Source organism: Kogia breviceps, chromosome 12 (assembly GCF_026419965.1).
Source record: "Kogia breviceps isolate mKogBre1 chromosome 12, mKogBre1 haplotype 1, whole genome shotgun sequence".
In the NCBI taxonomy this organism is placed as follows: Eukaryota; Metazoa; Chordata; class Mammalia; order Artiodactyla; family Physeteridae; genus Kogia; species Kogia breviceps.
The window spans coordinates 87,829,884-87,855,698 of NC_081321.1; the positions used below are offsets into that span (position 1 = coordinate 87,829,884).

The following is a 25,815-nucleotide window of genomic DNA, read 5'->3' on the forward strand; positions in this document are numbered from 1 at the left end:
AAAATTACAGCCAGGTTAAGGAATCATATAAGGAGCTATGAGGCCATTTTATGGCAAGAGTATTTGACCTAGTCAGGAAGATCGAGGTAGCCTTTCCTGGGGAGGTGACTGGCAGCTGCAGGATAAGTGGAGTTAACCAGTGAAGCAGAAGGGGGGGTGTCTAGGCGGGGGAAGGGCTTGTGCAGGTGTCCTGCAGCTCGCTCACTAAAGGACCCAGAGGAAGGCCAGTGTGCCTATAGGGATGGGGGGAGGGGCAGGGCGCAGTGTGGAGAAGTAGAAGGGAGCCGAGATAGAGGGGGCCAAACGAGAGCTCTTGAGGCCACCAGGCAACAGGAGCTGCAGGGAGGTGGCGAGAAGGGGGGCTGGGTTGGAAAGGTGGGTGGGAGAGGAAGTCCACACGGCCCTGCCCACGGATGCTGCCCGGGGGGTGGGTGCCGGTGGGTGATGCTGCATCCGCTGTGGTGCCCCGAGCCACGTGCTACATGGCTTCCCCTCCCTCTTGCTGCCTTTATACTCTTAAACCTGGGTGCCGTGGCGGGGAAAATAAGCGCAGTGACAGTAGTGTAGTAGTTGGTCTTCGAGCTTACCATGAACAGGTACCAAGCAAAGGTGAGAATAGCAGGAAAATCAAAGAAATATTTGTATTTTCTCATTGTCCAGGTTAGGTTGGTGGTGACTTATTACTGGTTGAAATAACTAGTAAGTGGCCCAAACCTGTTCTAACACTCAAAGAGATATTTTAAATTGCTACCTACTGACATGAATTTTCTCGCATTAATATGGTCCCCTAAATGAGTTTCTTAATTTTATACACAGTGTGATCTTAATCTATGGGTTTTTCAAATGGGCTTGCAAAATTACAGACAAGCCCTGTTGAGCTCTAGTTCCCACTGTGTGGACTCTTTTTTTCTTCCATGTCTGGATTTCATGCACCAGGTCTAATCACATGGTTTTATGCGCCAGTAATCTTTGCGTTCCACACAGATGATAGTGATTTGTCTTAACACCCTTCTCTCTTTCTTAGGTGAGAAAGTAGAAAACAAGCAAGTGCTTGTAAATAAGTCCATGCCCACAGTGACTCAGATTCCCTTGGAAGGAAGTAATGTGCCCCAGCAGCCGCAGTACAAAGATGTGCCCATCACGTATGTATTGGAAATACATTGAAAGGTTTTTAAAAAGAAGGAGTAGGGGAAATTGGAAGTTAGCTCCTTTTGGCTGGTGACTCCCAGATAGACATCTGCCCAGTTTCAGCTCCATACCAGCACCTGGGACAGCAGGGGCCCCAAACCCAGATCCAAACCATCTTTCTCCCCTCGCCTACCCCAGCCTCAGACATGCTCCTTCTGGGTCCCTCTCTTGGTGAGTGGCACTGCCATCCTTACAAACCTTAATTCGGTAAATCCTGTAAGTTCTGTCTCCTTAGCAGTTCTCTTACCCACCGATGACAGCTGTAGCTGTCTGAGTCTGGCCCTCCTCTCCTGCCGGACTCATAATTATTGGCGACCACTTATCCGCCTCCAGTCTTGTACCTCCCCACATCTCTCAGGCTCTCTCTGTTACTGCCAGAGTAATTTTTTCCCCTAAAGTAACTAGAATAAAACTTGAGTAGATTGAGTAAAACTCTCAGTGACAGTGTTGCCTGTAGGATAAAGGCCAAATGAAATAGTAATACATACACGACTGTCCAGGACCCTTGGCATACGGCTCTAGCCTTACCCTTTTGCACATTGGCCCCCATATTTCTAGTAAATTGTCTCTTATTCTCCAAATGTTCCATCTGACTTCAGTGCATTTACTCATGCTGCTCCCTCTGCCTGGAATTTCATTCCCCCTGGTCAGGCCTCAGCTCTAGGGTCCCCTCCGCTGGGAAGCAGTCCTTGATAGCCTGCCCTCCCCTGCTGCCACCCTCATCCCCAACCCCTGGGAGGACTGACTGTCGCCTCCCTCGGGCCTTTCCTCTTCCCCATACCACTGATAACCTTCTAGCACTTACCTTTCTCTCTTCCTTTATTGGTTGTGTGTTTCTTTGGGGCAGGAACCATGTCTACTCAATCTTTGTATGTCCAGAGCCTACAAGGATCTGACACAGAGTAGACTCTGAATAATGGTATGAAAAACAGTTAAGAGGTGAAGTGTGTGAAAACATTCACGATGGGAGAGCTGAGTAGATAAAAGTAATATTTAAAAAGTGGTTAATAATTTGGAGTGGAGTAACAGGTTCCAGCTCAAATCCCAGGTCTGCTTTGTATGAGGCATGTGTCCTGGACAAGTGCTTAACCTCTCTTAGCATCGGTTTTCCTATAAGTTTTCCTTATTCCTTATTTCCTGTAAAGGAATAACAACGTGTGAATAGTATGTGTGATGAAGATTAAACTGCATTATGCCTGCCTCATAATAAATGTTAGCCATTTTAAACTAGGACTGTACAAGGGAAATCGTCACATTTGAATTTGTTATTGAAAAATGAAAGTCATTTTTTCCAGAGCCCAAAATGGGAATGTCAAAATATTCTGTGATAGGTATTACATAAAATATGGCCAGGGTGATAGGTTCCTAGGGGGCAGTTTGAAAACTCTGCTTTAGTGACTTCCTCTTAATGTTTAGCTACAAAGGGGCAACGGATTCATATATTGAAAAAGTGATGATATCTTCGAATGCCGAAGATGCTTTTCTCATTAAAATGCTGCTGAGACAGACGAGGCGTCCAGAGATTGGAGACAAATTCAGCAGTCGGCATGGGCAAAAAGGTAAGTTGTTTCATTTCTCAACTTTTTAATAAAACTATAGTAAAGTATTTATTAACCACTTTGTATAAGAACTCCTTTATAACTCTGCTCATTGGAAAAATTTAGTATGTTTGAAAAGTTATTACTGTGTTATCGGAAGTATTCTTGTTTTATTTCTCAGATTAACCTGTTTATATTTTAGTGGTATTTAAAAATATACCATAGTTTTGCTTCGCTATGCTGTTTACTTCATTCTACAACTGCTTGGGCCAAAATTATAATTATAAATACATTCTAGATGATGTACCTACTAAAATACAAGCGGCTGTTCAGAAATAAATAGTAATACCTATTTTTTATGAAAGGCATATATTTAAAATACTGTATGTTCTGTTGGGGCATGGTATCGTAGGATGGCAGCACCACAGGATACCTTCCTCTGCCCCTTTATTTAACAGATGAGGAAGTTCACACTCCGCTTGGTAAGCAGCCAGTCAAGGCTGCCCGTCTAGTCACTGAGCTGGTGTTAGAACCCTGATCTCCCGCCTCCAGTGCAGTGCTTTGTCCACTGCACAATGATCCTTCTCCTAGAGGCTGCTTCTCCGTCTGATCCCACTGGCGAGCCTCACTCTTTCCACTGATGGTTAATGCTGGGTTTTCATTCCTTTTTTGTTTTGTTTTGTTTTGTTTTGTTTTTTGTCTTCAAGAAATGTGTGCACTGTGTCACTATTGATTAACTCATTATCAGTCAGGTCTCTTTTAGTCAATATATTACCTAGTATTTAAGCTTGTCCTGGGGTTTGAATTTTTTCTCTGTCTGCCACTTACTAGTTTTAAGAACAGCGACAGCAGCTGACACTTTTGTAGCACTAACTGTGTGTGTGGCAGTGTCTTCAGCACAGTATATTTCCTGACTCATTTGCTTTTTGCACAATCCCAGGAGGTAGGTACTGTTATGATCTGCAATTTATAGATGAGGAAGCAGAGGCACAGAAAGGTTAGCCGCTTGCCCAAGGTCCCCAGCTGGTGGCAGAACTCGTTTCTAAACCCTAGCACCCTGGCTTCCGAGCCCATGCTCTTAACTAACTACTATGCTATCCTGACTGTTAAGCAGTTAGGATTGTGCCTGACACATAGTAAGTGCTCAAGAAGTGAGAGCAGTGATCATTAATATTAGCTGTTATTCATTCACTCTTCAACTTTGAACCTCACCTTTGCTTATAAATTGCTGGTATGGTATCTTCCTGTTTTTAATTGATTGGTTTGAGGATAATTATACATTGTATTCTTGATGATTTTGACTGTTTATTTGCCAAGCAAGTATATCAAATATTACCATTTGTATCGTCAAATGAATCTAGCCTCAGCTGTCATTCCATCAATGAAACTGTTTCAGACTAAGGTGCTATTTCATCAGAAGCATTTGTTAGTTCAGTTAACAGACACAAGATTATTTCAGCCTATCAATATTTTATAAGAAAGAATTGGTTCCATCTATAAATGTGAATTTGACACCTCTACTTCATACAGTTTCCTAAGATGCTAATTCTTAACTTTCGAGTGTTTTTAAACATATCTTGAGGTTCTCGTATTTTCCACTGCTTACTAGTGAAAGTCAAATTCTCTATATTGAGACTGTTTCTCCTTCTCTCTTGGTCTTGACAATTTCTGAGATACACTCCTGAGTCTTTTTGGGGTAGCCTGGCCTTGTTAACAGCCTCTATTTTACTTGACCTATTACCTAGACAACAGCAAAGCTTGATACTTCCCTTGTGAAATGTTGGCACTGGAAGCTTTATAAGAATGCACACCGTAAGAGGACAGCTCCACTGTGAGTCAGTTTGCAAACTTGAAGCCCAAATCCTTGTGCGTTACTCCATCAGAGTATTGTGTAAAGAGCTGAAAGCTGGAGTACATTTTAGGGATTATCCACTGTGTTCTCACTCCACTAAACTTCTTGAGGACAGGGACCGTGTCTTTATATTCTCATAAGAGCCTTTCTCATAGTAGATACTCAATAGGTAGTTGCTAATGGTTGAATATATGAATGAATTGAAGATAGGGGGAAAGTGAAAAGGAACAGATTCCCCACTCTTGTTGGATTGATTTTACCCAGGTTTTAATCTGTATATTATATATGAGTGTATATATGTTACAGTATAATCAACGTGCTACTTTTTTTTTTTTTTTTTGGTGGTACGCGGGCCTCTCCCTGTTGTGGCCTCTCCTGCTGCGGAGCACAGGCTCTGGATGCACAGGCTCAGTGGCCATGGCTCACGGGCCCAGCCGCTCTGCGGCATGCGGGATCTTCCCGGACCGGGGCACGAACCCATGTCCCCTGCATCGGCAGGCGGACTCTCAACCACTGTGCCACCAGGGAGGCCCCAGCGTGCTACTTTTGAAAATGAAAACCACACTTGATTAGTAAGTTCCTGTGAATGCAGACCTCTAGGTAAAATGTCAACAAATCTTTGTGCTGTTGCATTTTTGCAAACAATTAATATGATATGGATAATGTTCATTGACAAGTGGTTTCCAACTTGCAGTGATCTGAAATGTAGCAGGTTTTAAAGGTCTGTTCACTCTTAGTGGGCTTTGACTAGTATATCACTATATGAAACTGAAAAAAGTCCTCCTGGGTCTTGATGACCTTTCACTTGTAGTGAGGAGTTTATCTTGCTAGTTTTCCTTTTCCAGATGGCTCTTAATCCAAGGGTAAAACCTTCTGATTAGCCTAGATTCCCTTGATATTCCCTTCTCTAACAGCTTCATTAGATTTATTGAAAAGATTGGGGGGAAAAAAAGCAAACAAACAAAAATATAGGTAATGTAAGCTTTAACAGAGTAATGGGAGGAATGACATAGGACGCTTAACTGAACATAATTTTTATTTCCTTTAAGTATTTTTTTTATTAAATAATAAATGCACATGGCTTAAAAAAGTCAAATAGGGGCTTCCCTGGTGGCACAGTGGTTGAGAGTCTGCCTGCCGATGCAGGGAACACAGGTTCGTGCCCCAGTCCAGGAGGATCCCACGTGCCGTGGAGCGGCTGGGCCCGTGAGCCATGGCCACTGAGCCTGTGTATCCGGAGCCTGTGCTCCGCAGCGGGAGAGGCCACAACAGTGAGAGGCCCGCGTACCGAAAAAAAAAAAAAAAAAAAAAAAAAAAACGTCAAATAGTACAAAAAAGTGTGGCTTGTACTAAAAAACATAAGTCTTTGCCTTTCTTCCAATTCTGCTTCCTAGAAGCAATTTCGTCTTATCTTCCGTCTTTGTATTTCTAAATAATATTCTTAAGCAGCCCTATATTCATTCATCCGTTTTAGATGTCACCTGCTGATCCCCCATTATGACAGGTAGGAGGACTGAGCACTTTGCTACCTCTCTTTCCTGCTCCCAACCTCCATTCCCTGCATGGATTTATCATAATTTTGAGTTACTTAATTATTTAGATTGCCTAATTTGACTACATAAATATTGTTCATTCCCAAACCAAGTAATTGTTGAGTATATTTCCTTTGCTATGTAACTTTTATTTTTTCAGAAGTTAATAATTATCTCATTTAAAATTTTTGCTTAATTTTCTTTATTCTTCTTACCATTCTTCTGACCATCAACAGCCTCTCAGCACATCTTCCACATGATTAGTAGTCTGTTAGGATCATTTTCTTCCCCAGATGTTTTTTTTTTTTTTTTTTGTGGCACACGGGCCTCTCACTGCTGTGGCCTCTCCAGTTGCGGAGCACAGGCTCCGGACACGCAGGCTCAGTGGCCACGGCTCACGGGCCCAGCCGCTCCGTGGCACTTGGGATCTTCCCGGACCGGGGCACGAACCTGCGTCCCCTGCTTCGGCAGGCGGACTCTCAACCACTGCGCCACCAGGGAAGCCCCAGATGATTTTTTTTATAGCACCCCGACTCTTCCTCCTCCAAACTGTGGTGGTTATATACTCTGATCCAGACCTTCCCAGCCAACGTTTTAGGAATCGTAATAGGTGAACTGAGAGATTAATCCTTGTAACCCTCAGGAATGCAGGGCAGAGCCTGGGGCAGCCAAGACCCTGAGCAGCTCATCTTGTGAGCCCTAAAATGTTTTCCAAAAAGGTTGGGGAGCACTCTGTGTCAGTTTGCTAGGACTGCCAAAATAAAATGCCACAGACTGGGTGGCTTACACAATAGAAATCTATTGTCTCTCAGTTCTGGAGGCCAGAAATGTAAGATCAAGGTGTCGTCAGGGTTGCTTTCTTTTAAGGGCTCTGTCCTTGGCTTGTAGATAGATGGCTGTCTTCTTCTGTGTCTTCACATCATCTTCCCTCTGTACATGTCTGTATCCGCATTTGCCCTTTTTATAAGGACATTAGTCATCCTGGATTAGGGCCCACCCTAATGACCTCATTTTAACCTGATTGCCTCTTTAAAGACCCTGTCTCCCAATAGGGTCATGTTCTGAGGTACTCCAGGAGTTAGGACTCCAACATGTGAATTTTCGGGGACACAGTCCACAACGCACTCTAAGCCTGCTGAATGGTAGTCGTTTATGAAATCCCCATCTGAGCCCCTGTTTCTTGGCTCTTCCCGTGTCACTTTTCTCTCCAGCCCACGCCCCCCCCCCCACCATAGTGGGATGGTCTGTCCATTACGTTGCTGAGAAAGTGTGCATGGAAAGTAAATTTTTTGAGCTCATGTATGTCTGAACATGTTCTGTCATCATACCTGATGTATATTTTGGTTGAGTATAGAATTCTAGATTTTAAAATTCTTCTCCCTAAGGATTTTGATCACATTGCTACATTATCATCTGGATTCGATGCTACTTATCTGAATTGTAATGTCATTCTTCCTGATCATTGTATGTATGCTCTGTTTCTCTCTGTTTTCCTCCTTCCATCTTTCTCTCTTTCCTCACCCCACCCCACTCTCTGGAAGCTTTTACAATCTTCTTCTTGTCTTGAATTCTGAAATTCCATAGACCCTTTTTTCATTCCTTGCCCTTGGAAATCAGGCACCCTCTTATTCTGGAAGTTCGGGTTCCTTCAATTCTTGGACATTTTCTTATATTTCTTGTTGGTAATTTCTTCTTCATCATTTTCTCTGTGTCCTTTCTGGGTTTCCTATTAGTTAGATATTGGATCTTCCAGATTGATGCTCTAGTTTTCTTACCTTTTCTCCCCCCACTCTCCATTCTTTTCTCTTATTTTTCTTTCTAGGTGATTTGATCAGTTTTATTTTCCAGATTTTTTTAACCTACCTATTTTTAATTTCTAATTACAATTTTAAATTTAATTTGTACTCCTCGTTTTTACAACAACAGGTATATATGTATATATTTTTAGTTTTCTTTTAGCTTTTAACTTTACTTTTTTGGTTGTTTTGTTTTTTGGTTTTCTTCTGTTTCTAATTTTGTCTCTGTTTCTAGAGAGGTTTTTTCCCTCCTATGTGTTTTAGGGTCTGGTTGTTGTGGTTGGAAGCTTTCCTTTAATGTCTGCTGCCTCCTTGAACTTTGGAAGCTCTGTGTCCCAGGGACAGAACTTGTTGACTGGTGGCTCTCATTGTAGGGTGATCAGGCAGCGAACCATTCAGTTTCTACATAGTAGGATCTTTCTAGCTACTGCCTGAAGGTTGCAGCTGGGAATGAGGGTGGCTGCAGTGCTTCAGGCTATCAGCTGACCTTCTGGAAGCTAGATAGGGGCAGGGGGCTGCAGCCCGTGGTTCAGTGCACAGACTTTCACTTAATTCCTCTGTATCAGACCAGCCCTTCACCCCACCCTCTGCTGTAATTGCTACCTGTGGATCAAGGGTCATTGTGGTTCAGTTTCTTGGGTAAGTTTTGGGGTAGAAGGGTAGTTTCTTGGCTGTGTGGGGTGGAGAATAGAAACTCAGGTTCTGATGATTTCTTATACAGACATATATTTCTACAGATGTTTATTAAGTATCTCCTAAGTGTCTGGTACTATTCTAGGCCCTGGTGATAAGCAGTGAACAAAACAGACAAAATCCCAGCTCTGTGGGGCCTACATTCTTGTGGGCAAGAGAGATAATGTTAAGTGCTGAGAAGGAAAAAAAAAAAAAAAAAGATAGGGGAGCAGAATAGGAAGCATGTGGGGTAGAAGTGGTTAGTCCTGAAGTTTTTTGGGTTTTGTTTTTTGCAGTACGCGGGCCTCTCACTGTTGTGGCCTCTCCAGTTGCGGAGCACAGGCTCCGGACGCGCAGGCTCAGCGGCCATGGCTCACGGGCCCAGCCGCTCCGCGGCGTGTGGGATCTTCCCGGACCGGGGCGCGAACCCGTGTCCCCTGCATCGGCAGGCGGACTCCCAACCACCGCGCCACCAGGGAAGCCCTGTCTTGAAGTGTTAAGTAAAGTGGTTGAGGAGCAGCACCTTGTTGAAAAGGTGACTTTGAGGAAAGCCCTGAGAACAGTAAAGGAGCAGACTCTCTCAGGTGGAAGAGCAGTGGAGGGCAAAGGCAGGTCTGAGGCTGCAGCCAGCCTGGAGTGCTCGAGGCCTGGCCACGAGGCCAGTGTGGCCGGAGCAGAGGCAGTCAGAGGTGAGGCCTCGATGGTCACTCTGTGAACTTCGGCTTTTACTCTGAGGGAGAGGGACGCCCCTGGAGGAGCCTGAGCAGATGAGAAGTATGATAGGGCGAGTGAACGAGCAGTGACACCAGTTAAAAGGCTGTTGTAAGAGCCCTGGTGGTGAGTGGGAAAAGCCTGGTGGTGGGGGAAGTGGTGAGAAGGGATCAGTCCAGACACATTTTTAACGCAGAGTCCACTGGACTTGCTGATGGATGGGGGCCTTTGAGTCGGTCCTGCAGTATTAACCACATTTTGTCAACTCTTAATTATCTGAGAATAGCTTATCTTTTCCCTGGATTATTATTGTAACTAAGGTCTACCATTTTGATCCTTTCCTTGAATGTCACCCATCTGAAGTCAGAGGCATGACAGTAGCAGAAGCCTATTTTTTCAAGTTCTTTTCATTTATATATAAATTGTAAAGATTCAAAAATAGCAATGGTTTAAAAATATTTGTATATTTTGTTGTTAAATATCTGAATACCTTGTTTGCTAACTTTAAGTATATTTTACATTTATCAAGGATAGGAAACATGCCCTACTCATTTATTTAACACCCCCCAAGCCCCCATCACAGCACTTTGCATATTATATGGTTTTCACTCAATGTGTCTGTGAAATAATTAAATATCTTAAATGTACAGGTATAACAAGACAAATCTTCCCTCCCCAAATTAGTATAACTTATTCTTCCTAGTAAATATCAGAAATGGAATGTCTCATCTTTCTCCAGACTGGTACCAGGGCTTGCATCACCCTAGACTCATAGCTCCCCAGTCCTAACTGGCCAACTGGCCACACAAGCCCACTGAAGCTTCTCCAACCAGAATAGCTACATGCACATGCCCACCCATATGTGCGCCCTGGGCTTCAGTGAGAACCTGCCTTGACAGCCCAGAGAAATCTATTTGGTCATATTTAAGTCACTGCCACGGGCTCAAAACCGTGTTGGGCTCTCTAGGAGGTAGAAAGGAAACTCAACCCTTGGCTAATGCCCCTAAGGAGTTGGCAAAAAGATGAATACAAAGACTTACATATAGTTAAATAGTAAACTATATGGTGAAGACCATTCATGAGAGAGAAGTTGAGAGCTTATTGTAGATAGGGACAAAATCTCAGCGTTTAAAAAGGCCTTTTAGAAGTCTAGTCCAAATCCATCTTCCCCAGTATAAGAATTTCTTTTAGATTGTTTTTGGCAGATGGTTTTCCACTTTGCACGTGAGCTGTGGAGGGGGCCCTTGCTGCTTTCTGAGGCAGCCGTTCTGTGGTGGCACCGTTCCGATGGTTATATTGAGCCTGAGTGCGCTTTCCTGTAACGTATACCCGTTAGCCCTGCCCTGCCTTGTGGGCTTACTGAATGGACACATTTCCCCTTTTCTTCACGGCCACCTCTGTTCAGCACTCAAAGAAAGCCTTCAGGCTGAGAAAAAGTACAGCAAAGAGGTAGAGGTCCTGAGCGCGAAGTGAGCAATTTTATCCCTTTGAAATGGAGACGGTTTCCTAGGAGTTGTTCCTGGGATTAAACAAAATGATGTGTGTAAAGCAGGGAGCACAGAGCCTGGAGCATCGCCAGCAGTCAGTAAAGGTAACTGCTGGTAGGTCTGTCCCCTGTCTTCTCTTGCAGGCTGGGCAGGAAAGGAAGGCGGCCTGGGTGGGGTTTGCACTTGGAAGACTGTGATGAAGATTTTTTTTTCCTGTGAAAGAAAAAATGGGGAGCAACAGGAAAGAGCAAATCAGTGCAACGTGTTGACCGACAGGAATAAAGAGAGCCAAGGAGAGGAAGGAGGCCACGGTGACTGGTGTTAAGCCTGGAAATGAGGGCACCGATCACAAAGCAGCTCTGTGTCTTGTTGAACTTGAGATGATGGAGGATCATCTCAAGTGCTTATATTATTAATTAATTGATCCATTTCTGGAGCTTTCACTATGTACCAGGCACTGTTCTAGATACTGGGAATACAGTGGTAAATACTGACAGGGCCTCTGCTTTCCTGGGGTTTATGTTTTCTTAGGGAAGAAAACAGATGGAAAAGAAGTAAAAAAACACAAACACAATAATTTAAGATAGCGATAAGTGCTGCAGATGAAGGCTGATGAGAAAGAGTGACTGGTTTGCGGGGAGAGGGGGTGTACTGTGGATTGATGGTCAGGGATGGCCTCTTGCACAAAGCGACATTTGAGCTGAGACCTGGAGGATGAAAAGGAGCCGGAGAAGCAAGGGTCTGGGAGAGTGAAGTTCAACAGCCCCGAGGTATCAGTGATCTTGGCATAGTCAGGGAATAGACATAAGGCCAAGTCTGGCCAGGCATGTGCCTGAGGAGGAACATGGTTTGAGATAGTGAGAGAAAAAGCATGGGGCACATACTACAGGGCCTTATGGCCAAAGGAAAGGAGTTTGGGCTTCATACTGAATATATTGGGAACCAGTAGGCCTGTTGGGTGGTGAGTGTAAGCAAAGGAGTGACAAGATCTAATTACTATTTTAAGAAATCACGCTGGATTCCATATGGAGAGCAGACTGGAGGGGAACAGAGAGGGAAGGAGGGAGACTGTGGCAGTGGTCCAGGCAGGAGAGGACGGTGGCTTGGACAAGGGCAGTAGCAGTGGAAAATTGGAGACAAGTGATGGATTCTGGATATGTTCTGGAATTAGAGCCAACAGGACTTGCTGATGGCAGAGATGTTGGAGAAGGAAAAGACAGGAACTGAGGGTGAGTTCTGTGGCCTGAGCAGCTGACAGGGCTATTTACCAAGAAGGGGGAGGACTGGGGAAGGAATGGTTTTTTGGGAGTTAGGCAAGGGCGGGGGTTGAGATTTTGGCCCTCAGGTTCGACATGCCCATTAGACTCCAAGTGAAGAGGTTGAGTAGGCATTTGGATATAGAGTCGGGAGCTCCAGGGAGAGGTTAGGACTAGAGATAAAATTTGGGAGTCACCTGCATTTATAGTACTTACCTTTTGTGTGTTAATAGTTTGTAAGTATTTTCATCTATAGTCCATCCTTTAACCTTTACAATTCTAGTTGGTATTGTCATTTCTACTATACAGAATAGGAGATTGAGAGTCAGAGTTGTGAGTAGCTTGCCTGCCTACTACAGCTCAGTGCTGGCAGAGTCAGGATTCAGATCCAGATGTTTGATTCCAAGTACATTGTCCATTCTGTTCATTCCAGTTGAGGTGTTTCTTGTCTCTTTTGATATCCCATTACCACTCTGCCCCCAAGATTGCCCTATTTCCTGAGATTTCCCCTTGGAAAAGACGCAACCTTTCCTTGGGAGAGAATTCTAATATTTCTTAATATTATATTTAATATTAGTAATTTAAATATTAATTCTAATATTTCCTTAATGAGACACAAAATTCCCTTTCTTCCTGGATAAGCAGCTTCACATAGCACTCCTCTGCCACCACTCCAGAGGAAGCACTATCCTCACATACCTTGTTTTAGAAATGTCTGCCAAACCTCCATATTAAGATATACTCCTGGGCTTCCCTGGTGGCGCAGCGGTTGAGAGTCCGCCTGCCGATGCAGGGGACACGGGTTCGTGCCCCGGTCCGGGAGGATCCCGCGTGCCGCGGAGCGGCTGGGCCCGTGAGCCATGGCCGCTGAGCCTGCGCGTCCGGAGCCTGTGCTCCGCAACGGGAGACGCAAAAAAGATACACTCCTAACACAGAGCTGTTTTTTCAGGTATTCCTGTCTTTCTAAAATCACCTCATTGTAAAACACTGTCCCCACTCCCTTTTTTTTTTTTTTTTTTGTGGTACGCGGGCCTCTCCAGTGTTGTGGCCTCTCCCGTTGCAGAGCACAGGCCCAGCGACCATGGCTCACGGGCCCAGCCGCCCGGCGGCATGTGGGATCCTCCCAGACCGGGGCACGAACCCGCGTCCCCTGCATCGGCAGGTGGACTCGCAACCACCGCGCCACCAGGGAAGCGCCCCACACTCCCTTCTTTAATTGGTCCTCTGGTCAGGCTTGGCAGCTTTGGTTAAAATCCCAAATCTATCAAGAATTTGAGCATATGTAAGAGGAAGTAAATTTTTGAGTTCTCCACTTTTCCCATTCTCCTGATTCATCTGGCTAGATGTGATAGTTAGAGCCAGAAGAGGAGGGGTACTTGAGGGGAGCGGCTTGGGCAGTGCTGACGGAGAGCTGATTTGGAATATTCACATGCAGCAGGCACAGCTGGCGGCGTCTGTATGGAGCCATGCAGCAACCGAGCCCTAAGCGTGGGACCCAGAGATGAGCTGGGTGAGGCCTGAAAGAGTTGGATGCCAGCAAGTAAGAATGTGAATGAAACGGAGAATAGTCCACAATGTCGGTTATGCTATTGTGGTTGTCATGAAATGAGCTGATAAAAATTTCATGCATCTCACCGTGACTCCTACAGTGATTTCTTTCTGTTTTGGTCTAGATACACACCAGCGTAAGCGCAGTAGTTAGTTGAACTTAGTTTTTACTCTTGAAATATACAATTGTTTGGAAATTACATATATATATATGTATATTTTGGTAACATCTCCTGCAAGCTGACACACGTGTGTTCTCTATGAGAAAATACAAAGATTGTCCTGATGTAGGTCATCTTTATGCCCATCTCTTTATGCCCCTTCCACTTAGAGCATTGCATTTGTTATTCTCGGTGTTTAGAAAGCGATGTGGCCCTGCGGATGGCCTGATTTTTGTCTTTTGTTAAAAGTTTACTTTGACAAAGCTGTTATTAGGAATTCTTTATGTATATGCATACCACGTAGATGGCATTTCTGTACCTAATGCCTCTTAAAATATCCTCTCTAACAATTAAAGGAGGCTTGAAAATTTAGTTTCACGGAACATGAGTGTCTCTCCTGCTCAAGCCTGCTCACTTCAAAGATGGTAGGATAATTAGTAGCTAAATGAAATAAATGTGAAGAGGAAGCTAAACAGCAGTAGCTATGTGTTCTGTGTTATAAAAGCTCAGCAAGAAGATTGAAGAGGCCGCAATAAGTGGGTGATCTGGGGCAGGAGAGTCAGTACTAAGTAGTTGGGAATCAGCATCAGTGCTGTGTAATAAGCAAAGCTTGAATGTAATCGATCAGACAGAGAAGCCCCACTGGAGAAGTGAAAGTGTTTGATCAGTAGCTGTTAAAAATGTGACAGACCCAGTAAACAGCATCACTTTCTGTGACCTGGGTAATGGAAGAGGACCAAGCAGAGAGAGCCAAGCGTGGAGGAGGGAGAAAGTATTCCGTAAGGAAGAGTGTGTCACAATTAACATGAAGACTCCTCCAGCCTGAAAAGCAGGTAATATTCATTCACAGCACACTTTTTAGATAAGGGAATTCCAACATAGTTTTTCAATGAGAAATTCAAAGAATTTTAATGAAGTACATTCGTCCTTTGGGTCTTTGTGAGGTCCGTTGCGCATCTCATCATTAAATGCGCACTGAATCAGCTCCCCCTCAGAGGAGCTGGCCTTTGGTCAAGAATCTCGAGAACAGTTCATCCTTTAGTAGTACGCAAAATATTGGAAAAGGTGAGATGATTTAGTAATAACCTGTACACCAAAGTTATGAAATTGTTGTATGTTTGTTTACCAGGAAGGAAAGTTTAGTTTTGTTTCAAATTCGAGTGGTGCTGGGAAAATATTAGAACCCCAGAGTCTTGATCTCCTTTCCCAAGTGTTCTAGACTTCCAGGTACTTCAGAGTGAAGCCATGACTTACGTAATAGATGCATAATGATGCTTCACAGGGGAAAAGAGAGCAGAGATGGGTCTGGAATGTTCTTCATGTTTTGTCTTCACATTCTTCCTTGATCAGCTTTATAGATAGAGTTAAAGATAGGAAGACACATTCACATAGAATGCTGATTGGAGTCATGTTTGGAACTAGAATTCTTATTAAAATCAAAATAAGTTATGTAAGCCTCTTGAACTTTGGCATAAGTTGTATATGAAGGGAACTCATCAAAGGCAAACAGTTTTATCCTGAGCCTTGCCTTCTATGATGGTTAGTGTATTTATTAGAAGCGTGAGCAGATTTCCTGCTCAGTTGGGGTTTTTGTTTGTTTGTTTTATTTTTTAATCCTTTAATAAAAATTATCTGTCAACCTAAGGAATTCCCCAAGTTAAATTTCATTTCATTGCTCAGGAAACCAAATTATTATATTTCCAGATTTCCTCTTACTTTTGCTGCCATTCACAATGAGGGAGGAAAAAGTGGAATCCTTTGATGTAGGGGGAAAAAAGGCAATATATCACTTCTCTGAAAGAACGTTTCTCAGTCTCTCATGTGAAAAAGGATTAGCACCTCCAACAAAGGTCCTGTAGATCACAGAATCGGCTGCAATACCAAACAGTATTCCAAAGGAGAGGAAAAACTGTATTTGAGCAAGAGTGTTTGTCCTGGCAAACAGAAGCTTTTTAATAACTGCAAATCTGAGATAATGGTATACACTCCTCAGTATCGCCCCCTAAATCCTCAGACAGCTAGTTTAAGTGGAGTGAAGTCAAACTTTGTTTTAAAATAGAAATATAGTCTTACCAAGTGCAGTTTTTTCACAGTATTGGTTCCTAAGGATTATGCATTTATGGATAACATTGTTTGGAAGATTCGTCTTTGGCCCTCTCTTGTTCAACAAAAGTTTCATTATAAGGTCACTTGCCTCCATTTTGCATTAATAAAAGTTATTCAGCAACCTGTTAAATTAATTTATTAAGATATTAACTGAATGTTTATTAGAAGAAAAAAAAGTCTACCCTCACTTTCCAACACATGAAAGAATCTTTATACAGTAGGTATGAAGAGGCTGTGGGAAGTAAGAAAATATTAATTTGTGTGTGGCAGAAAAGCCAAGAGGAAAGTTTGTTTGTTGAACAAGACTGGGCAAAACTTTGCCTTTTCCAGACCTTCACTTGTTATTTCTATTCTCTATATTATGTTCTCTGAAATTGAGAGAATGAAAAGACTCTGATTTAAAGTAATAATAATAATAACACCTTGTACTCATGTAGCACTTGAGACTGTCTAAAATCCCCTCTGCTAGTCTGAAGCTTCAAAGTCTGGATGTCTTTGGCTCCCTACTTTGCTTGATCCTGCTTGAATGAAAGACTCCAAGTGGGAGGGGAGAAGGGGGCTGATGGAGCTAACAGTGTGAGCCCCAAGATAAGGTATATGATGCCAGACAATCCTTCAGAGTTTTGTTCCAAAAAGAAGTTCTGGCAACTCTTACTTTAATGTTTAAAATCAAGATTATTTTGTCCACATAGACACCTCGAGAAGATTTTATTTAATTTAGTTTTTTAAGAACAAATTTTGGTCTTTGGTAGCTAGCCAGTAACCCTCTGACCTTTCAGTAAATATCCAAGTAAAGCTTTGAAATTAGGGTGTTTAGTGTTTTATGGCCCAGAATAAAAATCTCCAATTCTGTTTCCAAATAGTGTAGCCTCAACACATTTTATTAAGCTCTTGACACATTCAGCCATGTGTATTTTGTAAAGTTCCTATGGTTATTGTTTTACAATAGCTGCTTCCAGAAGCATTGTAAGGGTTTCAATTAATCAGCCCTTTGTGTGCTTCAGACTATGCAAATTTATCACATCAAACCATTCAACTGCTCATGGGAAAGCCGTGTAAAAACTGTATTGTCTTCTAGCGCCTCCTCTCATTTAGAGTGATGTTTTAATAAGAAAGCTAATCAAGTTTTCTTATGCATTATTTATCTGTTAACATGTAAGGAAGAGCCGAATTAAAATTATGTCAACCGGGATGTGGCAAGTGATGTGATAGATCTGGAAGCGATTCAACAACAGAACAAAGCTAATATGATTCAACAGTTTTTGTCTCCTCCCCTCCCCCTTGCGATAATTTAAGGTGGTGGTGTGAGAATAAAAGAAGGTTAATTCAATAACTGGAAAGGGGGAAAGGAAGAAAGGAGTAACCACCTGTGTTAGCCTTCACGTTTTGATTTAGAGATTTACATTTCTGAATATGTAAAGGCTTATCGAGATGCGTTTGTTCAGAGTAGAAACATTTCTTATTTAACACGAACAGTTGAGCTTGAAAGCATTTCTCCTGCTTCTTCGGCCCCATTTACCACCATATTCATCAGCAGCAAGCTACTCTGCCCTGGAAATCCGCAGCCCAGGTCCTGTGAAGTTCTGAAGTTATTAGGAGACACCGTCCTGATCGTGTGAAATGATCGGAACAGCCCAGCGGAGTGAGCTGCTTTTCGGTCTCTTCAGCCACAGTTAGTGCAACTGCATCTGCCCCTTCCATTCATTAAGTTGGTCTCCTTTGCGTTGCTAGTTTGCTTCCTGCTGAGAGTAATTAGGTTTCTTATATAATAATAATTCCTTGTATTTAGATGCCACCTTTCTCTGAGGACCTTAAAGTACCTCTCGGACATTAGCTCATCCGTTCTTCTAACACAATTGCCTCATGAGATTGGTGCTAATTATTCCCATTGCAAAGACCAAACAGCTAAGGCTCACCAGAAAGTGGTGCTTTATCCCCAAGGTAACAATATCAGTTGAACAGCACAGAGACAAATTAAGGTCACCCGATTCCAGGATGTCCCACCCTACACAGGTCTGAGCTTCCGAGGGGTGATGAGCCCGTTATAGATCGTGTCCCCCCGGCCCCCATTTATGAACCTCATTAATACCGGGCATTAATACAGTGACCACTCCTTCACCAAACACCAACCCTCTTCTTGCACTAGGACTGATACAGAGAAGCATCGCAGCATCATTTCACCTTTGCTTAGTGACAGTGTTAAACTGTGCAGAAAAGTCTTGTCTAACTGGTACTCACAGAAAGTAAAAGTAGGCAGTTTAGACTCTGATTAGTGTTATTTCAGCAGGACATACTGCCTGATTTGCTCTGCATCTCTTAAAGCATTAGAACGTGGTAAGCTGAACTATCCAGGTGTTTTCATGGTCAGTATTCAGTTAGGCTCCTCTGTGTGGGACACCTCTCGAGTGGACTCAAGTCCCTGAACCTCTTCGTATCCCCCACCTCCGTCACAGCATTTGTCACGCAGCTTATTAACTGAGGGCATCGAGGGAAATGATTCTCTTTTCTCACTCAGAAAAGGAAGAGTGAAAATATATATCAACCTGAGAGTGATAAACTTAATCCAAAAGTGGTTACATAGAAGGTAGACTTGCTAAATAAAAATAGTTTAAATTAACAAGTGAAGCAGAGTGTGATCTTAAGGGGAGAACTGGCTATCATCAACGAAAGAGAAAACCCTTTGCTAGCTGGCTCTCAACACGTTAAAGTCATACCAAAAACAGATCTCAGATTAAAGATGTTATTACAGTTGTCTTTTTCCAGTTGTTACTTGCTTTACTGTCTTTATATGGTAATATAATGCTCTAGTTTTCTTCCTTATCATTTTTCTCACGTTCTTACCTTTTTTTTTTCCTGTTTGGATTGAGATGGATCCATTACACTAAGACTAGTTTAAAAAAAAAAGTCCACAAATGACTTTTGAACAAGTGAGTTCTGTTTACAATTAGAAATACTTTCTAAGAGTGATTTGTCAGATTAACTGGACTTTTGCTGGGTTTTCTTAAAATGATTTACGTGTTCTGCGAGGCCACAGAAATAGAAATAACAAATTGGTGTTAAGAGCCTCCAGTGTAGGGGCCGTGACACGGAGAACCGTGGCAGTGGGTCCCCAGATTTTCCTTTCCTGTGTGGCTTGGCGGTGAGATTTGTGGCTTCCTGAGACTCCCTAAATTCTTTACCTTTACAACTTGAAATTAAGATTGACGGTGATGGGGTAATATTTTATTGACTGGGTATCTGTAGAACCTTTCTGCTCTAACTTTCTGTGTTCCAGTTTTTCCTTGTTGTCTGTTTTCATTTGTTAAAAGTTCAGTAGTGTAATCTGTGGTCTAATTCCCATTTGGACCCTATGAGGGCATTAAGTGTTCCCGGGCCTGTTAAACTGGTGTATTTGCAATTCGCTGCCAGGAGGTTGTGCTATAAACAATGGAGTCGAGACACCAGCATGGGGGGGGGGGGGGGATGAAATTTTATTTTAAAATCTGAAATGCTGTGTAAGCATTTAAGGTATGAATCAGTAATTGTTTCACAACAGCTTCCATTAGATATGGTTTATTTGTAGTCCATCCCCTTTTCAAGGATCCAGGGGAGTGTTAACACACTGAAGCGTACTGCATATCATTTACATTTTAAAACCAGTGTTAAAGGAAAGCAACTATAACTTTTAAGAGTTCTAAATATTGGAAGAGATTTTTATTCCTCTGTCCCTGGAGAAACCAGGGTTTTAATTTTTCATTTGAAAAATAAGAAAAAAACCTTCCTACTTTAATTAAGGATTTGAATAATTCTGAAACAGAAATACCTTTAAAAAAAGAAAGAGAAGTCTGGTTCTAAAATTGAGAACTCTCTTCCCCCCACCAAATGAATTCAGTAAAATACAAACTTTGAAAAATCATTTGTCTAATTTGAGATTCGAGATCATCAAATTCTGTCTAAATATTTTGTTTTAACTTCTAAGCTCATTATGGTTTCTTTGTGTTAACTTGTATTAAAATCTGTCAGCTATGACTGGTCTCATAAGCACAGTCAGCGGACCAGAATAAGTTAATTATTTACTTGTGTCACTAGTGCTCTTCATCTAATGAAATGCACAGCTGTGTTAGATCTGCAGTTGGATGTGTAGCTTCCATTGTTCCGCAAGTCAGCAGAGGGTAGAAGCCGCAATGATGGAGAGCCCTCAGTTCTTTCTGCTGTTCTGGCTTTCTGTGTCGATTTCATGGATCTTTTATCATTCACTTTCACACAAAACAAACAACACAGGCCTGTCTGCTATGGGAACCATCTTGGCATATGAAAGGGTTTTCAGAGCCTAAAGTAATTTTAAGTTAGCTAAGATTTAATTTTTGGCTTACAGGTGCCATTGATTCAGATGTGGCCAAAGCCATTCCTATAATGGAATGAAAAAATCTGTAAGTGACTTACATAACCAATGTATTTTTAAACTGCAACGTCAGAAAAGGGCTGATAAGAAAATAACTTCCCAACAAAGGAATCTCTATACCAAATATTAGTCAGATTTCAAGCAGAGTTATTGGAGGTTCAGATTTCAGGGGAGGGAGCATTGCTTTCATTTTAATAACAAAATGAAGTTAAATTTGCTTGATTAAACTTGTCAACTAAGACTGAGAATACAAAATGCAAATCATCTCACTCCTTACCCTCCCCCAATATGAGTGTGTCCTGCTTCCGCAGTGGGTTTCTGTACCTCCTGCACCTCACTCCCACCTTGTCTTGTTGGGGGTGAACAGGCAGCTTCCTCTTGAGCAGACGCCAGCATGCCCCTGTGAACTGCTGCTGAAGGGGTGCCGAGGCTTTTCTTCAGTTTTGTTTTTAAGGGGTGTAGCTGAACCTTCCACCTCCTCACCAGCCAAAGTGACATTCTCACCCAAGCACGTCCCAGGGACTGGCCTCTTTAGGAGTTGCCGTTTTTAACATTTTGTTCACTGCTAAACAATGTTGTTGTCGGTTGCACCTAGATTTACAGTTTGATGTCTTTCAGAGTAGATTTCCCAGTAGCCCTAGTGTTTTGTCAGATAATTTCAGTGTGGACAAGATGGATTTTTGGAGGGGAGAAAGGAGGGTCACAGACTCTGCTTGATTTAAATTCTAACACATTGTAGCTGAACTTGAAATAAAGTGAACTGAATGTTTCTGGGCTTAATGTAGGAAAGCATATGTTCTTTATAATAAACAATACTATTTCAACCAAAAAGGCATGCTCTAGAATTCAACTTCATAAACCGAATCACCATATTGTTCGTAGCCACTGGAAATCTGAACATTGATAACCGATGTTAAATAGGCAGATGGCACTGTTTTTCTTTAGGCTTCAGGTCTTGGTGATTATAACATGCACAAAAATTTTATTTTAAAATAGTTTGAGTAATTATGTAGAAATCAAACTGAGGAAAGAAACATTTCTTTGAGAACAGTTTCTTTTCAATAGTTGCAGGTGGTTGATAACTTTGTATACAAAGGAAAAGAAATTTCATGTTAAGAAATATAAAAGCATTTTTTTCTTGGTCCAGTGCCGTTGCACACTAGTTTTCTAATTCTGAATTAGGTAGCTTGTGGTGAACAATCTGAATTGTACCCGTATAGTCGTTCTACCAAGAAAGAAATCAGAGGAATTTAAAACTATTTAAGCAGTAAGATCCCTTACAGGTTAGAATAATATTTAGGGAGTAAAATCAAGTACAACTAATTTAAGAGACCATCAGTAGAGTGCAGAGAGTTGGTGGGGTTTGGTTTTGTTTTCATTCTTAGAATTTCATTTCTAATTCCAGCCTTTTCTTCCAAGAGTAATTTGGCATTTAATTTTCTCGTTCAACACTTTTCTAGCGTGCCGTAAGCTATAGGAATTGCAGTTCCCTAGGGCAGCTTAGGCTTGGCCAGGGGAGCCCTTGCAGAAACCAGCCCACCAGCCAGGGCTCGGCAGCCAGTAGGTAGACCTGTCAGCGCATCAGCCACTCACAAGGACTCCTTGTCCCAGGTTTTAAAACCACAGTCTAAACACATCCCTTGCCCAGTCAGTTCTGGTGGTCCAAGAACTCGCATTCCTGTGCTGTGGGTACGGTAGGTAGCAGATCACAGACTGGCTGACAAGGAGCGAGATTGCCGCTGACTTGCAGCGTCAGGAACGACAACGGGGCTGGGGCGTGGGGAAGCCACTGCTCTCCCCTGTCTGGGGCGAGAGAGGCCGGGCAGACGGCCTGACGGCACGTTGTGTGTCATGCCAGAAGGCCGACCCGCAGGCTGCAGTGCCTTTCTGCATGGACAGTCGTTTTCGAACTGTTCGTGTAGCAGGATTGTTGGAAGTTGCCTTTATTACTCTCGATGGAGACCACGGAGAAGGTTTGAGAGCAGTGGAAATAGAGATGGCAGCGGGGAGATCCCAGTTAAGTGCTGTGTTCTTCCTTTGTGCCGGTCGGCTCTACATGGCATGAAATCTTCTCTCCCCCAGGTGTTTGTGGCTTGATCGTCCCTCAGGAAGACATGCCATTTTGTGATTCTGGCATCTGTCCGGACATCATAATGAACCCCCATGGCTTCCCATCTCGAATGACGGTCAGTACGGGTTGTGTTTTTTTTTTTTTTTTTTTTTTGGTTTTTCTGTTTTAAGAAGGAATGTTATCTTTTTTAAAAAAAGAATAAATTTATTTATTAATTTATTTTTAGCCGCGTTGGGTCTTTGTTGCGGCGCTCGGGCTTCTCATTGCGGTGGCCTCTCTTGTTACGGAGCACGGGCTCTAGGCGCACGGGCTCAGTAGTTGTGGCTCGCCGGCTCTAGAGCGCAGGCTCAGCAGCCGCAGCGCACAGGCTTAGTTGCTCCGCAGCATGTGGGATCCTCCAGGACCGGGGCTCGAACCCATGTCCCCTGCATTGGCAGGAGGACTCCCAGCCACTGCGCCACCAGGGAAGCCCAGTTAGTACGGTTTTCAGAGGCGCTGCCTTTGAGGAAAAAGGCAGGCAGTTGGTTTGTAGTGAGCGGAGGAGATGGGGCCCTGAAACTGATTTTCAGAAAGGGCCCTTTTACCTCTTGCCAAATAAATAGGTCCCTAGACCCTGACAATGGGGGCTAATCTCCTCTACAGAGGGGGTGTGGAGAGGTCTGGGCTTCCCTTCGAGAGCAGTCTTCTGAGTGATGAACTCACCCCTCAACAGAAGAACCCCATGTATCAATGTATCTCCCTTTCTGTGGTTACCGTTCTGTCATCCTCTCTCCGGCACTTACCAGCTGTGGGACTTCAAAGTTGCTTAACCCCTCTGTTTCCTCACATGTAAACTGAGGGAGGTAATAGTACCTATCCCGTCGGGGTTTTGGAGGCGTAAACTTAGGTCACAGGAAGAGAGGATAAATATTTGCTACTACTGATTTATCACTCTTATTAATAGGAGTAGTCTTATAATCTTTTGGAAGAAATGGGCCAGAGCTAAATAGACAGAATTCCTAAACCACAGGAAGGTGCTCACTTAATTTGTTCACATCCCACAGGTGGGAAAGTTAATAGAGCTGTTGGCGGGCAAGGCCGGCGTGTTAGACGGCAGATTCCACTACGGCACTGCGTTTGGAGGCAGTAAAGTGAAGGATGTGTGTGAGGACCTCGTTCGCCACGGTTATAACTACTTGGGGAAAGACTATGTTACATCTGGCATCACAGGGTGAGTATGTGTTTAGACGTCTTAAAGGAAAATTACGATTTTATTAAAGTAAAAGTATTAAAGTAAAAGTATGATTTTATTAAAAAGTAAAAGGATAAAAGTAAAAATATGATAAGGCATAAGAGCCCTTAAGATATACTGCTTTACTCCTCTAAGAAATCTGATACAAGAAAATCCAGATTTATGGATGTCACAGCTAAGCTATGGTGGTAGTGATTTTGCAGTATGTGTGTATCACATCAACACGTTGTACACCTTACATGATGTTATTTGTCAATTATATCTTGGTGAAACTGGGGGAGGGGAGAAAAGAAAGTCCAAATTTAGAAAACTAATAAACTAAGGAGTGCTCTTTTGCCGATAAGGCTCCCATTTAAAAAGTAGAAAATATCTTACTTACCAAAATAGGATTTCTACACAGCTTTTAAAGAACACATAAATTGTCTATAATACAAAATCTCTTAACTGTTGGCCTTTCTCTGCACTACTGTGATGAATATCAGATACTTAGTGCTCTGACAGATAGCCTGAGGCCTAACATTTGTGTGTTCATTCCCCAATGACATGTTAAACACCTAATGTGCTAGGTAGTAAGTATGTAACTGTGAACAAAATAGACGTGGTCCCTGACCTGTGGGTCTGACCACTGAGATTTGTTACTAGACATTAGAAAATAAGACAAAAAGGTAACTTCTCAGCAGAGCCTACCCTGACTACTTACTTTAAAACCACAACTCAGTGTTGCCTATTTCCTGCTGTATTTTTCTCTGTAGCATTCATCATTATCAAGTAATGTAACAATACCATATAATATCATTATCTGTCTCTCCAATGGGAATGTAACCTACATGAGAGCAAGGCTTGTCTGTTTTGTTTACTGTTTTATTTCCAGTGTCTAGCACACGGCCTGACATACAGCAGGCGCTCCATAAATGTTTGTTGAATAAAGGAATGAAAACAAATCAATACAAGTACAAATAGCTCTCACCAAAATGAAACCAAAGAATAGGTTAGAAGACCCCTGTGAGGAGGTGGCTATTTCAGTGGAGATACAGAGGATGAGAAGAGACATTTGGAGAGTGTTTCATGCAGGGCAGAAGCGTGTTGAACACCTTACAAGGGGCAGAGCTTGGGAAGTTCAGGGAAGTGGAAGAGGCAGCGGCTGCAGCCTGAGGAGAGGCTGAAAAGCAGCCTGAAGGGAGACACAGCAGAGCGCTGAGTCATCCTGGTTCCCTGGAGAAACTCACACATGGTTTTAAAGGATCAAATCAGTTGCTTAAATTAAGACCCACTTGGGGCTTCCCTGGTGGCGCAGTGGTTGAGAGTCCGCCTGCCGATGCGGGAGACGCGGGTTCGTGCCCTGGTCCGGGGGGATCCCACGTGCCGCGGAGCGGCTGGGCCCGTGAGCCATGGCCGCTGGGCCTGCGCGTCCGGAGCAAAAAAAAAAAAAAAAAAATTAAGACCCACTTAAACATATTTTATGCCAGATAGAACTCTGGGACATAGCATCTATACCGTTCTTCTGAGGTTTCAAACTGCTTGAGCACAAGTGAAGCTCAGCATGGAAGCATGTGTGAGAACACAGAGCTTGATGTTAGTGCTGCAAATAGACTATCCAGATATGATGAAAATGGCCAAAATCCGTTATCTGTTAAAAATATTGCCTGCTTTCTCAAATGACCTATCTAGACTGTAATAATGTGGATTTCTTTAGGTGTATCATAATTGAGATGTTACAGGAAATAGCATTACAGGAAAAGAGTGATGGTCCATTTCAAAAATGATTCAGTGAAGTAACTAAGGTCCATTTCAAAAAAACGTTATCTAAACTGATCATTTTAGTCTTTGCTTCTCATCCAGAAATGATGCAGTAGTTGACCAGAAAGTATGCAAAACCAGTGAATCAATTTGGTGGACCTTCTGAACATAATTTTACTGGAAGATTTGGATGGGTTGTGCTCTGCTTCCTGTGGACAGCTGTAGGCTCTGTCTGCACCACCTTCCCCATTGCCCCCAGCCAATAAGTGTTTTCATTTCTTTGCCATTCATCTCAGTTGCAGAGTTTGAGAAACACTACTTTAACTTGTTAGTTGAAAGTTCCATAAAGGGCTTACAAACATATTCACCCACCAGCTTCCATCCTTTGTCACATTTTTGAGCATAGCTAGGAGGAAAAATTGCATGTGGCTTTATTCAGTTAATGATAGAATGGCATTAGGTGACAGAGTTCTAGAAATTCTACTATGAGCAGCCGTACAGTAGAGGAATTAGAATCATTTATTATTAAAACTGGAAAGAACCTTAGT

General features: G+C 42.8%; 1 protein-coding gene across 3 annotated transcripts in view; it reads left to right on the top strand.

Annotated features, from left to right (window-relative positions):
• The window catches only part of POLR3B (RNA polymerase III subunit B), a 115,571-nt gene that overhangs the window by 77,855 nt on the left and 11,901 nt on the right, over window positions 1-25,815 (top strand). For all 3 annotated transcript variants that reach the window (XM_067010026.1, XM_059080728.2, XM_067010027.1), the window contains exons 22-25: window positions 1,025-1,142; window positions 2,605-2,747; window positions 22,311-22,414; window positions 23,343-23,509. In XM_067010026.1, the coding sequence (XP_066866127.1) occupies window positions 1,025-1,142; window positions 2,605-2,747; window positions 22,311-22,414; window positions 23,343-23,509 (532 nt within the window). The remainder of the gene's footprint in view (window positions 1-1,024; window positions 1,143-2,604; window positions 2,748-22,310; window positions 22,415-23,342; window positions 23,510-25,815) is intronic.